Source organism: Hylobates moloch, unplaced genomic scaffold (assembly GCF_009828535.3).
Source record: "Hylobates moloch isolate HMO894 unplaced genomic scaffold, HMol_V3 SCAFFOLD_15, whole genome shotgun sequence".
Classification (NCBI taxonomy): Eukaryota; Metazoa; Chordata; class Mammalia; order Primates; family Hylobatidae; genus Hylobates; species Hylobates moloch.
Window position 1 is genome coordinate 51756843 of NW_026652290.1, and position 14392 is coordinate 51771234.

A 14392-nucleotide genomic window follows, 5' to 3' on the forward strand; every position below is an offset into this window, starting at 1 on the left:
TGGTGGCGGGCGCCTGTAGTCCCAGCTATTCAGGAGGCTGAGGCAGGAGATTGGCATGAACCTGGGAGGTGGAGCTTGCGGTGAGCTGAGATCGCACCACTGCACTGCAGCCTGGGCAACAGAGCAAGACTCCGTCTCAAAAAACAAAACAAAACAAAACAAAAAAACCTTCAGTGGCTTCCCATTCACTGTGTTATGTAAAAACTCAAGCAATGATTCATAAATCTGATTTTTAAATTGTAACTGAGGAGTTCATGAAATGCAGATGCCTGGATCAGAATCTCCAGATGTATGACTGTCAGTCAGTCTGTATTAAAAAAAAAAATGTTTCCAAGTGCTTCTGTTGCAGTTGGTTGTTGGATCAGTGGAACCATTAGAACAAAGTACACATTTCTCAGCTCAGTATTTAAGGCTCCTCGTAATTTCTCTCTAACGAACCCTTCCAGACCCATCCCTTATTACTACTTTACACATCAGTGCAAATGAAATTCTTTCTGGCTGTCTGGATTCTCCTCACACCTTCCAGTTATGCCTTTTAACCTCCGAAACCCAGTGTCTTTATGAAGCCTTGGCAACCAGAAGAGATCTCTGAACTCCATTATCGGAACTGACTTATAGCTCACAGTTTTGAATTCTCCAGCTCCCCGTGTCTCCCCCACTAGATTGTAAGGCCTCTGTCAGACATTAAGTTAGACTTTATTATTCGCGCCGACGGAGGCTTTGCACTTTGTGGCAAAGGTGGTAAACAAGAATTTGTAGGTTTAGTGCCACTGCCTGACTTGATCATCACTGTTTACTCAGTGTCGTTAACTGTTTTTAGCTTACAGTTGGCTTTCAACAAGTATTTGCGGATTCAATGTATGAATGAACGGAATCCAACCTAGCATTTCCCAGAGAACTACAAATCCCAGCGGACATTGCGCAGAACGCCGACGGACGCGGTGACGCAAGGGGGCGTGTCGAGCCTGAGGGAGGGGTCGGCCTGCGGGTAGCCAGAGGCTGGCGTGGCTGTGGAGCCTGTGGTGGGAGCGGGATTGTGGGGCAGAGAAAAGGTGAGCCGAGCCGAGGGAGGGGACGCGCTGCGGGTCGCCCCCAGTCTATGGAGCGGGGCAAAATGGCGGAGGCGGAGAGCCTGGAGACAGCGGCAGAGCACGAGCGGATTCTGCGAGAGATCGAGAGCACTGACACGGCCTGCATCGGGCCCACGCTCAGGTACCCCGGGTGCCGGGACCACCGAGGGGCGGGAACGGGCGGGACGGGGGAGGCTCCTCTGGGTCGGGCCTCCGGCCGGCTGTCCGCAGGTCCGGCGCCGGCCCCTCCCTTCGGAGAGACCCTGCATCCCGGGCGAGGCGGGTCTCCCTTCGCAGCCCCGAGGCGGGGTCCCTTCCCGGCGCCCTACAGCCCAGTGACTCAGGAGGCTCCTGCTGCCTCCCTCGGGGCAGGAGCAGCCTTCGTTCTCCCTCCGAGGCTGGTCTGGCGCTGGGGAACGAGAGGGCGCCCGACAGAAGGTGGTGGCTCCCGGCAGATCTTCCCCTGGGGACATCACCCTTCTCCCTCCGTCTCCAACTCCGTCCTGCCCTAGACAGGAGTCCTACTCTTCAGACAACACAGAATTTCACTCCATGGTCTGGTGCTCGAAATCAAAGTCTTGCCTCAGAATCACAGCCACTTCTCAGAAACCATTCCCTGGAAATCCTAGGCCTGGATGGAAGTTCCCCCAACCCGCGCCCCTCTCCTGGGAGCCGCTGCTCCTTTATCCCTGCCTCCCTGTTACGAGGACGACCCTCGCCCACGGTGCAGCCTCCTCATCGCTGGGGAAAATTGACCCTGCTGCCGCCCCCCAGTTATCATTTTTTTGCACGCACATCTCCATTTTATTTGGAGATGTCAAAAGAGATCCCGACTTACCTCAACTTATTTAACAAATTTAGGTAGCACTTGTTACATAAAGTCCAAGACGTCGTATAAAGTGATTTACAAATGAAACTTATTTAAGCCACAAAACAACCGTATTAGGTAGGTTCTATTACTCTCCTTTTACAGATGGGGCACAGATAGGTTAAGTGACTTGCCCAAGATCACAGAGAAAATAAAGTGAGGGACTCAGATTCCTACTCGGATAGCCTGGACCCAGACACTTAACCACTGTTCTGCCTCAGCTGGGGATTACCGGCTACCCGCACTTCCTGTTGATAATTACTCACTAAGCCCAGTTTTGAACTACTTTCCCCCTTCCCCTCATGTTACTGGTGTCCTAGAACGAACTCATCCTTATCTCTTACTGTTGTGCATTCTGATCATGCAGCCAATACATAGATACCTATCCTACCCTTCTTGCACAGTCTTGGGTCACTGCCCCTCCCATCAGAAAAGTTATTACTCACTGCTTGCGTTTTCTTGGGGTGAGTTGACTCAGGAAAGACTAATTGGAGGGCAGGCTGGAAACTACTCCTCCTCTCCACTTGCACAGCTTCCTTCTCCAGGACACATTGTTAGCACATTTCTGCCAGTACCACCCCTGGTCATAACTATCCTTAGTAGTTTGCCTTTTGTCTCTTTATTTATTAAAAGTAATGGCAAAAACCGCAATTACTTTTGCACCAACCTAATATTCATTTATTGAGACGGGGTCTCCTTTTGTCTCCTAGGCTGCAGTGCAGTGATGTGATTGTAGCTCACTGCAGCCTTGACCTCCTGAGTTCAGATCCTCCCACCTAAGCCTCCTGAGTAGCTGGGACTACAGCTGTGCACCACCACCACACCTGGCTAAGTTTTAAACTTTTTGTAGAGATGGGATTTTGCCATGTTGCCCAGGCTGGTCTCAAACTTTTGGGGTCAAAGGATCCTCCCACCCCAGCCTCCCAAAGTGTTGGGATTACAGGCATGAGCCACCGTGCCTGGCCCCTTTGTCACTTAAAGTGACTTTTAGCTCCCTTTTTGGGACCAGTTCTTCCACACAGTTGCCTGTCTCTCCACCAACCCCCATTGCCTTATGATCAGGACCATTGTGCTTTTCTCAATTCCCATTTTCTTCAGCTCTTAAGGGTCAATGATCCTACACACATTTTCCTCTATACTTCAAATCATCTCTAGATTACTTATAATACCTAATATAATGTAAATATCATGTAAATATATGTTATACTGTATTGTTTAGGTAATAATGACAAGACAAATGTCTGTAGCAAGTTTAGTGCAGATGCAACCATCCTTTTTTTTTTTTTGGGGGGAGGCAGGGTCTCACTCTGTTGCTCAGGCTAGAGTGCAGTGGCACAATCAGTGCAATCACTGCTCACTGCAGCCTCGACCTCCTGGTGATTCTCCCACCTCAGCCTCCTGAGTAGCTGGGACTACAGGCGTGCGCCACCACACCTGGCTAATTTTTTATATTTTATATAGAGATGGGGTTTCATCATGTTGCCCAGGCTGGTCTTGAATTTCTGGGTTCAAGCAATCCACCTGCTTTAGCCTCCTAAAGTGCTGGGATTACAGGCGTTAGCCACTGCACCCGGCCACTGTCCTTTTTTCGTTTTTTCTTAAAACTTTGATTTGAGAGGTTGGTTGAACCTGCAGATACAGAGGGTCAACTGTATATATATTACAGTTTAAATATAAGTTACCCAGTCTCCCTAAAACTTGTTTCATTGTTATTACTGAGTTTTTTCCACTGAAAAGTGGGGTTTTGTGTAGGTAGATGGATTAAGAGATCTTTTGCCCTAAGGGGCCACTGTAAAAAAAGAAAGTTTGAGACTCGTTACTAGTTTTACTTGCTTTTCTTGACTTCCTGTATGATTATTATGGGCTTATCATTTTTGGTCTCAACTTTTTTTTTTTTTTTTTTTTTTTTTTTAGCAGATTACACTAAATGTTACTATCAGACCCAGGGTTCATTTACTTGAATATCCTACAATACAAGGAGTACCCACTGTCTTTGTCTTTAGTCTAGCTGTCCCTACCCATATTCACAGGGGATGATCTCACCTTTTTTCCTTGTCCCGTTCAGAGGCAGCAGCATGCACAGACTTGATGTTTCAGATCCCATGCCTTACTTGGGATGTGCCTCTGTTGTCATTATCTCCTGTTTTTCATCACTATCATTAAACAGGTTTGATTAAGGCAGTAGCTCTCTTGCCTTAACTACTCTCAATTGTAAATCTCGTACTTTTCCTCTTCATAGTATGTCTTTCCTCTTTCTTCATCTTTTGAGGTAACATTGTAAAGGCACCAGATTCTTAACTGTTCCTGAGATAGGTTTTCTAGCTGAAGAGAAACTAACGAACAGAGAAAGTAAATTGAGAGCAGATGTTAGATTAGTATATCCATCCCTAAAATACCTGCTCTTCAAAAAAAATCCACTTGGCTATATTGCCTAACCAGACTCTTTGCTTTGCCAGCTATTACTTGTGTATCATTACTTGCTTTCTTTCTTTGCTGTGATACTGGATTATTTTTTCCAGTCTTACTCCTTTTTGTTTGAGGAGTCACAGTGGCTTGACTTTTTCATTATATTACTATTATTATTTTGGTTTTGAGCTGTACATGCAATGTTGGTAGATTCCCATATATCATAAGGGTGTACCACCTCTTCTTTTTCATTGTAATTCTGAAAGGCCCAAGCATATCCACACATAAAGAGGGTGTTGCCTAGCAAACTTTTTTGGGAAAGTAGCTATCTCTCCCTTTGTCTTTACCTTAAAAATTATTTTGTTATCTGTGAGTCCTAATTTTGGAAAGAGGCCTATAAGATGTTAAAGCCTGCCTGTCCTGTTTTTGAAATAATGTTCATTCCTGCTTTGTGTTATAAATACTAAAATTCTGATGACAAATCATTTATGAACAATAGCTCCCTGTTTTCATTTTTCAAATCTCATCCCTATATCTCTACTTTTCCTTTATATCACTTACTCAGTAGAAGTCATTTCTTCACTTTGTACTCTGGGTAATAGCAATTAACATTCAGTCTAATTGTTGTTTAAGATTTTGTTTTCAAACTTAAAATTTAATAGTGAAATATATTGCCATTAAAAAAACAACTATATTGAGATATAATTCATGTATCATACAATTTACCCATTTAAAGTGTATAGTTAAATGGTTTTGGGTATGTATATTCACAGGGTTGTGCAGCAATCACCACAACCTAATTTTAGAAAATTTTCATTACTCAAAAAGAAACCCTGTACCCATTAGCGGTCTCTTCATTCTGTTCCCTCTCTCTCCCTAGGCAATCACTACTTTTCTTTATGGGTTTGGCTGTTCTGGACATCTGGACATTTTGTATAAATGGAATCAAACAATATGTGTTTTTTGGTAACTGAATGTTTTTAAGGTTCATCTATGTGATAGCATGCATGTATCAGTACTTAATTTCTTTTTATCGATGAATAATATTCTATTGTGTGGATGTACCACATTTTATTTGTTCATCAGTTGATGGACATTTAGGTTGTTTCCATTTTGGGGCTGTGGAACAATGCTGCCATGGCCATTTGTATACTAGTTTTTGTATAGACATATGTTTTCATTTTTGTTGAGTATGTACCTAGGAGTGGAATTTCTAGGCTGTAAGGTAACTCTATGTTTAACATTATGAGGAACTGCTAGACTGTTTTTCCAAAGTGCGTGCGCCATTTTACATTCCTATAGCAATGTATCAGGGTTCCAATTTTTCCACATCCTTGTCAACACTTGTTATCATCTTTTTTACTTTGACATCCTTGTGGGTGTGAAGTTGCATTTCATTGTAGTTTTGATTTGCATTCCCGTAATACCTGTTCTTTTCATGTGCTTATTGGTCATTGTTTATCCTTTTTGGATCCTTTGCCCATTTTTAAATTGGGTTATTTTGCTTTTTTTTTTTTTTTTTTTGGTCGAGTTGTAGGAGTTCTCTGTGTATTCTGAATATGTCCTGTTATCAGATATATGATTTGTAATACTATATCCTATTCTGTGATTTGTCTTTTCCATTTTTTGATATCTTTCATGTTCTTAGCTTTTGCTGCACAAAAGTTTTTAATTTAAATTAAGTCCAGTTATCATTTTTTTTCTTATTTTGTTTCATGTTTTTGATGTTGTATTTAGGAAACTTTTGTGTAATGCATGATCATGAAGATTTGCTCCTATGTTTTTTCTAAGTGTTATATAATTTTATCTTTTACATTTAGATCTATGATTCATTTTGAGTTAATTTTTGTTTACGATGTAAGGAAGAGTGTCCAGTTTCATTCTTTGGCATGTAGATATCCAGTTGTTCCAACACCATTTGTTGACTGCTATCTTTTTTTTTTTTTTAAATCCAGATTCCTGGTTGATTTATTTTGAATTCCTTATCATGATTTATGTTCCTTATTTGTGGCAGAAATGTAACATTGAAAACCCTGTTATTGAGTTTATGTGATTTTTGCTAGCTAGCCTAACTTCCTTAATTAGTATTCTCACCCAGGGAAGTTTGCTCTAGTTTTCAGCGAAAGTTTTTCTCTTTTTAGCTCAATTCCTGTATCATAAGAATGATTTGATTGCTATATTTGATCTTGGTAAAGAACTTTAGGGACTGATTATTGTCTTCCGGAATTATTTTGTGTTATACTACCCAGTCTTATGTAACATAAAGTATATTAATGATACAGTGTTACCTTTTTTACAGTTAAAACAGTACGTTAACATATGGAATTTGGAAACTAGATTAAAAATTACTTATAATTCTATAACACAACTGCTGTTGTTTTGGTGCTTTTGCATCTAGAACTTTGCCTTATATATTTTATTGTTACAAAGCTTTACTTACGGGTGTAGGAATAATTTTCTGTCTTGCTTTTTTAAGTTGTTTGTTTATAAAGCTAGCTCTTACAAGAAACAAATGAGGGGGATATTTTCAAAAGGCTGTTTTATTTAAGGTCATTTGATAATTAAATATGGGGATGTGGCATCCACTTACTACTTCTGTGCCTTTGACCACATGGCTCTTATTTTTCTATCCAGCACCCCCTCCCATTAATTCATTTTTACAGAGATGAGTTAATCATACTCCTTGGTTCGTGACACTTTCTCATTATAGGTCCATGGCTCTCTTTAATAAATTAAATCAATTTATTTTTATAAGAAACTTACCATCCAAGTGGGCAATTTTTTCTCATCTCAAAAGTGATGAGAAAAATGAAGATAAAGCATCCATCATGGTACAATGCAAGGTACCAAGCTAGGACTACTGCCTAGCAGGTACCATGAATGATGCTTTCTCTCTCTGTCTCTCTTTTTTCTTTTCATACTCTTCCTCCAATGTAGATGGGGTGCCATAGTACCTGCTAGGCATTGGTCACTCAAGTGTGAGTCATCTTCCACCTTTACCCTTGGGTTTGCTATGTGGACTTAAGTGTTTCGATTTTTTGAGTTTTGTTAGTTTAGTGGTTAGCGTATTTTTTTTTTGTTTCCTTTTCCTGCTCCCACATATCTAAGGGATATAATACTTATCAATAGTCAATCCTGGGAGGGGTTATTTTGGGATGGAGCAGAGAATGGAGGATGAGATAGGAAATAAATATATAAAAGCCTTTCAGGTGATTGTGATATACTCCGTCCTTGACAATAACTGAGGGGAAGAACATTCCCATTGCTCATGCTTATTTTTTAATAGTAGTGCCCTTTTAAAAATAACATTTTTATATTTTAATTATAAATGTAATAGAATGACTTAAGAGACAGACAACAACAAATAACTTAATTCTATTACCTTTCCACCACTTTTATATTTTTATATTTCCTTTTAACTTTTTTCATATGCATTTTATTATATTAAATATTAGATGATTATTATGTGTCTTGCTTTTTCAGTTAACATGTTATATACAGGTTTATACATTATAATGATGTCACTTTAGTGGCTTTATTAATGAATTGGTTCATTCATATATTCATTCAATATTGAGCAATGTCTATGTGCCAGATACTCTTCCAGGCTCTGGGCTACAGCAGGCAGCAATATAGACAAGTCCCTATCCTTATAGAGCTTACAGAGTCCGGAGTGGGCACTTACAGAATAAATGAATAAATATATAATGTAATGCTATTTAGGGATTAATGTTACATAATGACTGGGTTATTGCTTTCAATTAGGGGGTTAGGAAAGGTAGCTTTGGCAAAGGTTTGAATAGAGTGAAGCAACAAGCCATATGGCTCTCTGTGAGGGAAATACCTTCCATACAAAGGGGACAGTAAGTGCCAAGGCCCTCAGGCAAAGGATAATGGTGGGAAGTGGTGGTAAGAAAGTAGTCAGAGTCCAGGTCATGTAGACTAAGAAAGAGACTTTGATTTTATTCTAAGTGTTATGGAAAGGTACAGGAGAGTTTTTATTCTGAGCATTATGGGAAAGTACAGGAGAGTTTTGAGCAGGAAAGTGACATGTGGTCACTTAGATTAAACAAGGAATGTGGCCAGGTACAGTGGCTCATGCCTGCAATCTCTGCACTTTGGGAGGCCAAGGAGGGCAGATCACTTGAGGCCAGGAGTTCAAGACCAGCCTGGCCAACATGGTGAAACCCTGTCTGTACTAAAAATACAAAAATGGCCTGGCACGGTGGCTCACGCCTGTAATTCCAGAACTTTGGGAGGCCGAGGCGGGCGGATCACGAGGTCAGGAGATCGAGACCATCCTGGCTAACAGGGTGAAACCCCGTCTCTACTAAAAATATAAAAAAAAAATTAGCTGGGCCTGGTGGTGGGCACCTGTAGTCCCAGCTACTTGGGAGGCTGAGGCAGGAGAATGATGTGAACCCGGGAGGCGGAGCTTGCAGCGAGCCGAGATCCCGCCACTGCCCTCGAGCCTGGGAGACAGTGCGAGACTCGTCTCAAAAGAAAACAAAACAAAACAAAACAAAAATTAGCCTGGAGTGGTGGCGGGCGCCTGTAATCCCAGCTACTCAGGAGGCTAAGGCAGGAGAATCACTTGAACCCAGGAGGTAGAGGTTGCAGTGAGTGGAGATCACACCACTGCACTCCAGCCTGGGCGACAGAGCGAGACTCTGTCTCAAAAACAAGACAACAACAACAAACAAACAAGGAATGTTCTGGCTGCTGTGTGGCGACAGAGTAAGAGAGGAAACAGGGTAACAAGTTAGGGGATGTTTGCAGTAATAAGAGGCAAGAGATGGTTATGGCATGTGATATGGTAATAGGGAGGAGGTGATGAGAAGTAGCTGGATTTAGAATATGTTTTGAAGGTAGTGCCAAAACGATGGATTAGTTATGGGAATTAAAGAGAGGATCAAGGATGATTCCAAGGCTCTTGGCCTAAGCAATCAGATGATGGTGATGCCAATTATTGGGATAGGGAACAATGAAGGGAGGAACGTTACTTTTCTTGGAATAACTTACTACAACCTGACATATTTATTTTTGATTGTCTACCCTGTTAGAATGTCTGTTCAAGGAGGGAAGGGATTTTGTTTCTTTTGTTTGCTGCTGTATCCTGGGAACCCAAAGGGTGCCTGGCATATAGTTGGTGCTCAGTAAATATTTGTTGAATGAATAGAAGAATTAAAAAATTGTATCACCAACTGTTAATTATCTGGGAATTAATTAACTGATTTGCAGATTAACTGTCTTAAAAATATGACTTCCTTTTGAGAGAAAATGAAACTAATGAAAATTTCAAAAGCCTCTACATATCAGAAATGTTTTTTATAACTACATATAACTTTGTAGTTCTTCTTTCTCTTCATCAGTTAAAAGTGTAATCTAAAATAATTTAAAAAAAGCCTGTCATTCCTCAGTGTTCTTTGTAGTGTTGTCAAAAGTTTGCAAGTTTAAGAATAGTAACTCTAATAATGAAAGCATTATGATCTGAGTGCATGTTATATAAATAAAGCTTTTTTAGCAAAAAGTTGAAATTGTACATTTGGGTAAAAAGGGGTGGATAATGTTAAATAAGTTCATTACAATATGGAATAGGAGAATAAATTTTTTTGTGGTTTGATAAAGAGAAATTTGTTTTTAAAAAATGTCCTCATTGAGTTATCAAGCAAACTGGAAAAATGAAAAAATTGTGAAGAATCTGTGGCTAATAAGACAATGTTGATTTGGTTCAGTTAGCTAGCAATGGGCTCTGTGTTTGATTTTGTTTGAGTTAAATAGACAAAAATTTTCATTGAAGCTCTTCCAGTGGAGGTTATGCTGATTTGTTATCTGATTGATTAGATTCACACCACAGAAAAGTTAGTAGCCATAGAGAGAAATTAAATGGGAGTGTAGCATTTGCTAAGTATTCCTGTATTAAATTTCAAGAGTTTATTAGTTATCATCAGATCAAATATGTAATTCTGAGGAACCTGAGCTCCTGGAAATCTTATCTACTGTAATTTTGAAAATAAAAAATGATATGGGTAAATTATCTTGTGTGGGTTTGAAATATTTTATTTAAAAAGTGGAAAGAAAAGGATATGAACCATAGATCTAACAAATATTTTTTGTCTCATTCCTTCTACTTCCCTATTTTATTCGTTTGTTGTTTATTCTTCCATTGCTTTCTTATGCAAATAGAACATATATTATTTTCTCCTTTTTACAAAATAAATAGTGTTATTGTTTAGACTTCTGCAGCTTAGTTTTTTAGTTATACATGTATTTTGGAGATTTGTCCATATCCGTATACAGAGGTTTTCCTTATTTTTTTTAAATAGCTACATAGTATTCCATTATGTAAATATACCATGGTTTATTAAACTAGTTCTCTGTTTCTGGATATTTGGATTATTTCCAGCCTTTTGCCAGAAAAAATAATGCAGGAAGGGATAGCCTTGAATATTGGTCATTTTTTATTGCACATTTCTTTTTTTATTTGTTTTGTTTTTGAGACAGAGTCTTGCTGTCTCCCAGAGTGGAGTGCAGTGGCGCAATCTCTGCTTACTGCAACCTCCGCCTCCCGGGCTCAAGCGATTCTCCTGCCTCACCCTGGCGAGTAGCTGGGATTACAGGTGGCCATCACCACGCCCGGCTGATTTTTGTATTTTTAGTAGAGAAGGGGTTTCACCATGTTGGCCAGGCTGGTTTTGAGCTCCTGACCTCAAATGATCCGACCGCCTCGGCCTCCAAAAGTGCTGGGATTACAGGCCTGAGCCACTGCGCTCAGCCTATTGTACATTTCATACTGTATCTATAGGATAGATTCCCAGAAGTAAGATTGCTAAGTAAAATGATGAATGTATCTGGAATTTGGTAGGTATTACCCACTTTAGAAGCTATACCATTTTGTTCTCCCTCTAGCAGTCTATGAGATTGCTCATTTCTTTATAGGTCTTTCAATAAAGTTCTCCATAGCTTTTCAACAACCCAAAGACTTTTGGGCTTTTGTCAATATGATAAGTGATAAATAGTGTTTCAGTGTAGTTTTTATTTTTATTTTTCTTATTGTGAGTGAGGCTGAAAATCTCACAATAATATGTTTAAGGGCTTTTGTGTATGTCTTTTGCTTATTTTTCTATAAGGGGGATGTTTTCTTTTTTCTTTGTTTTTTTGAAACAGGGTCTCTCCCTCTCTTGTCCTGGCTAGAGTGCAGTGGGGCAATCTTGGCTCACTGCAACCTCCACCTCCTTGGCTCAAGCGATCCTCTCACCTTAGCCTCCTGAGTAGCTGGGACTACAGGTGCGCGACACCACGTCCAGCTAATTTTTTGTGTTTTTGTTTGAGACGGGGTTTCACCGTGTTGTCCAGGCTGCTGTCGAACTCCTGGGCTCAAGCCATCCGCCTGCCTCGCCTCCCAAAGTGCTAGGATTACAGGCGGGAGCCACCGTACCCGGCCCGGATTTTTTTCTTTTTGATATTTGGGCGCCCAGGGTAAAAAACCTTTGATGGTTATATGTTGCTTAAATGCATGACGAGTATGTACAGTGGAATTAGTTGTGATTGGTAAATACACCATTGTTTTTAAGAAATGAAAGATTCAAACCTGCCTCTTTATTATTTTAGTCATAAAGAGGTATCAGTAAACAAAGACATTTTATTTTATTTTATTTTTTTTGAGGCGGAGTCTCGCTCTGTCTCCCAGGCTGGAGTGCAGTGGCGCGATCTCGGCTCACTGCAAGCTCCGCCTCCCGGATTCACGCCATTCTCCTGCCTCAGCCTCCCGAGTAGCTGGGACTACTGGCGCCCGCCACCACACCTGACTAATTTTTTGTATTTTTAGTAAAGACGGGGTTTCACTGTGTTAGCCAGGATGGTCTCGATCTCCTGACCTCGTGATCCACCCGCTTCGGCCTTCCAAAGTGCTGGGATCACAGGCGTGAGCCACCGTGCCCGGCAGAATTATAATTTTTTTAAAAAATTGAGATCTGTTAACTCCCAAGAGGACAATGATTTGATGAAAGAAATTTAAGCATGTAATATAAATTGCATACCTGCAAACCTGTTAGAGCTTTAAAATATACATTACCCAGTGAAACATTTAAGGGAGCAAGAACCATCATAACGCAACTAACTTAATTTGATTTATGATAATACATATGGACTGGGACTCTGTTAAAACACCTACCTGTCATTCATTCTTGAAGATCATCATATTGACATGCACTTTGAACTTGCACGAATTTACCGTCAGTTACTACTGTGGTTTGATAATTGATTAATTATTACATAAAAGCAAAAACAAAAGCAACGACAACAATAACGAACTTCTTTTATAATAGTTCTATCATTTCAGTATTTAGACACTTCCAGTGTTTAGAACTCTAAATAAATGTTCTATTGTACGTTAGATACATGATGAAGGCCATTTGCCAAAAGTGATGATTTGGATTAAAATATAGGCTCTCTTTCATTATATAGTTTTTGATTAAAAAGCTGTGGAGGAACACAGACTTTCAATTTGACTTTGTTTTCACAGGCCTGGAACATGACAAATTCTGTGACTCACGCATATCTTTTGGTACTATGATATTGTGTAGTGGCATACTGACATCTTGTTGCACATTCCAGCCAAGTCTTTTTCTTCTTATTGTTCTCAACATCTCGGTTTTCAAAACTTGCTTCTTTATGTTTTTTCCCTTTGCAAATTGTGCCTTTGTTTCTTTCCTCCTCTTTGTGCTTGACTTTGTATCTCCCTACCACTTCCTGTAACTTAGAATTTTAAAACACACATTGTCCAGTGAAATATCTAAACGAGCAAGAATCATTACAGTGCAAACCAATTTCCACTTCCTGGGGAAGCTATGGTGCTAATAAACAATGAAATTCTAAAGATATTCATATGAAATGTGGTCTTATCAAGCAATATGAGTGAAGAAAAACAGCAGACATTGGGCTGGACTAAATTTATGCTATGAAAATTTTTGGTACGGAGTTTGATTTAAGGAAAGTCGTATTTATGGAACACATTTTTTAAAAAGGAAAAAAATAATGGAGCTAGCCAAGTATTTTGGTTTTGGTCAGGTAAAGGAGTTCCTTGACATTTGTAAGGAAGAGGTATACAATGATCTTTTGGCATTGGAGTAGCAAAAATAAGAGGAAAGTGAAATGAGAAAAGCTCTTGAAACCCCAAGAAAAATAGATTATTAGAGGCATTTTAAATGATAAATGTGGATTTGATGGTATACTTTGTTATTTGATTTTTAAAATTTGGCTGGGTGTGGTAGGTAGCTCACACCTGTAATCCCAGCACTTTGGGAGGCTGAGCAGGACGATCACTTGAGCCCAGGAGTTTGAGACCAGCCTAGGCAATATTACGAGACTCTGGCCTCTACAGAAAACAAAAATTAGCTGGGCATCGTGGCATGCACTATAATCCCAACTAACTAGGGAGGCTGAGGTGGGAGGATCACCTGAGCCCAGGAGGTTGAGGCTGCAGTGAGCCAATGTCATGCCACTGTACTCTAGCCTGTGTGACAGAGTGGCACCCTGTCTCTGAAATAAAGAAGTAAGTACAATTAAACTTTTGAGATAATTATAGAATTCACATGCAGTTGTAAGAAATAATAGAGATCCCCTTTATTCTAGATACTAGTCTATTGTTGGATATGTGGTTTGCAAATATTTTTTTCCCGCTCTGTAGCTTGTTTTTTTATCCTCTTAAAAGGGTCTTCTGCAGATCAAAAGTTTTTTTAATTTTGAGGAACTCCAGCTTATCAATTTTTCCTTGTATGGAGCAGGCCACCATCTTTATTAGTGTAGCTATATATAATATCCTGATACTGGTAGACTGATTCTTCTTTATCTTTAATCTTTATCAGAATATTTTAATCTTGTTTTATCAAAATGGTTTTAGCTAGTGTTTCTTTGCCTTTTTATATAAATTTTTCTATAAATTTTTATTTATTTATTTTTTAGAGATGGGGGTCTCCCCCAGTCACCCAGGCTGGAGTGCGGTGGTGCAATCTTAGCTCACTGCAGCCTCTAACTCTTGGCTCAAGCT

General features: G+C 39.9%; 1 protein-coding gene across 4 annotated transcripts in view; it reads left to right on the forward strand.

The window, feature by feature from the left end:
• Nucleotides 1-976: 976 nt before the first annotated feature.
• Nucleotides 977-14392, forward strand: part of EXOC6B (exocyst complex component 6B) — a 677279-nt gene continuing 663863 nt past the window's right edge. For 3 of the 4 annotated variants that reach the window (XM_032178398.2, XM_058428899.1, XM_032178397.2), the window contains exon 1: nt 1011-1212. In XM_032178398.2, the coding sequence (XP_032034289.1) occupies nt 1100-1212 (113 nt within the window). In that variant the 5' untranslated portion in view covers nt 1011-1099. Of the gene's footprint in view, nt 1213-14392 lie in introns of all 4 variants that reach the window. The other variant, XM_032178396.2, reaches the window with a different exon arrangement.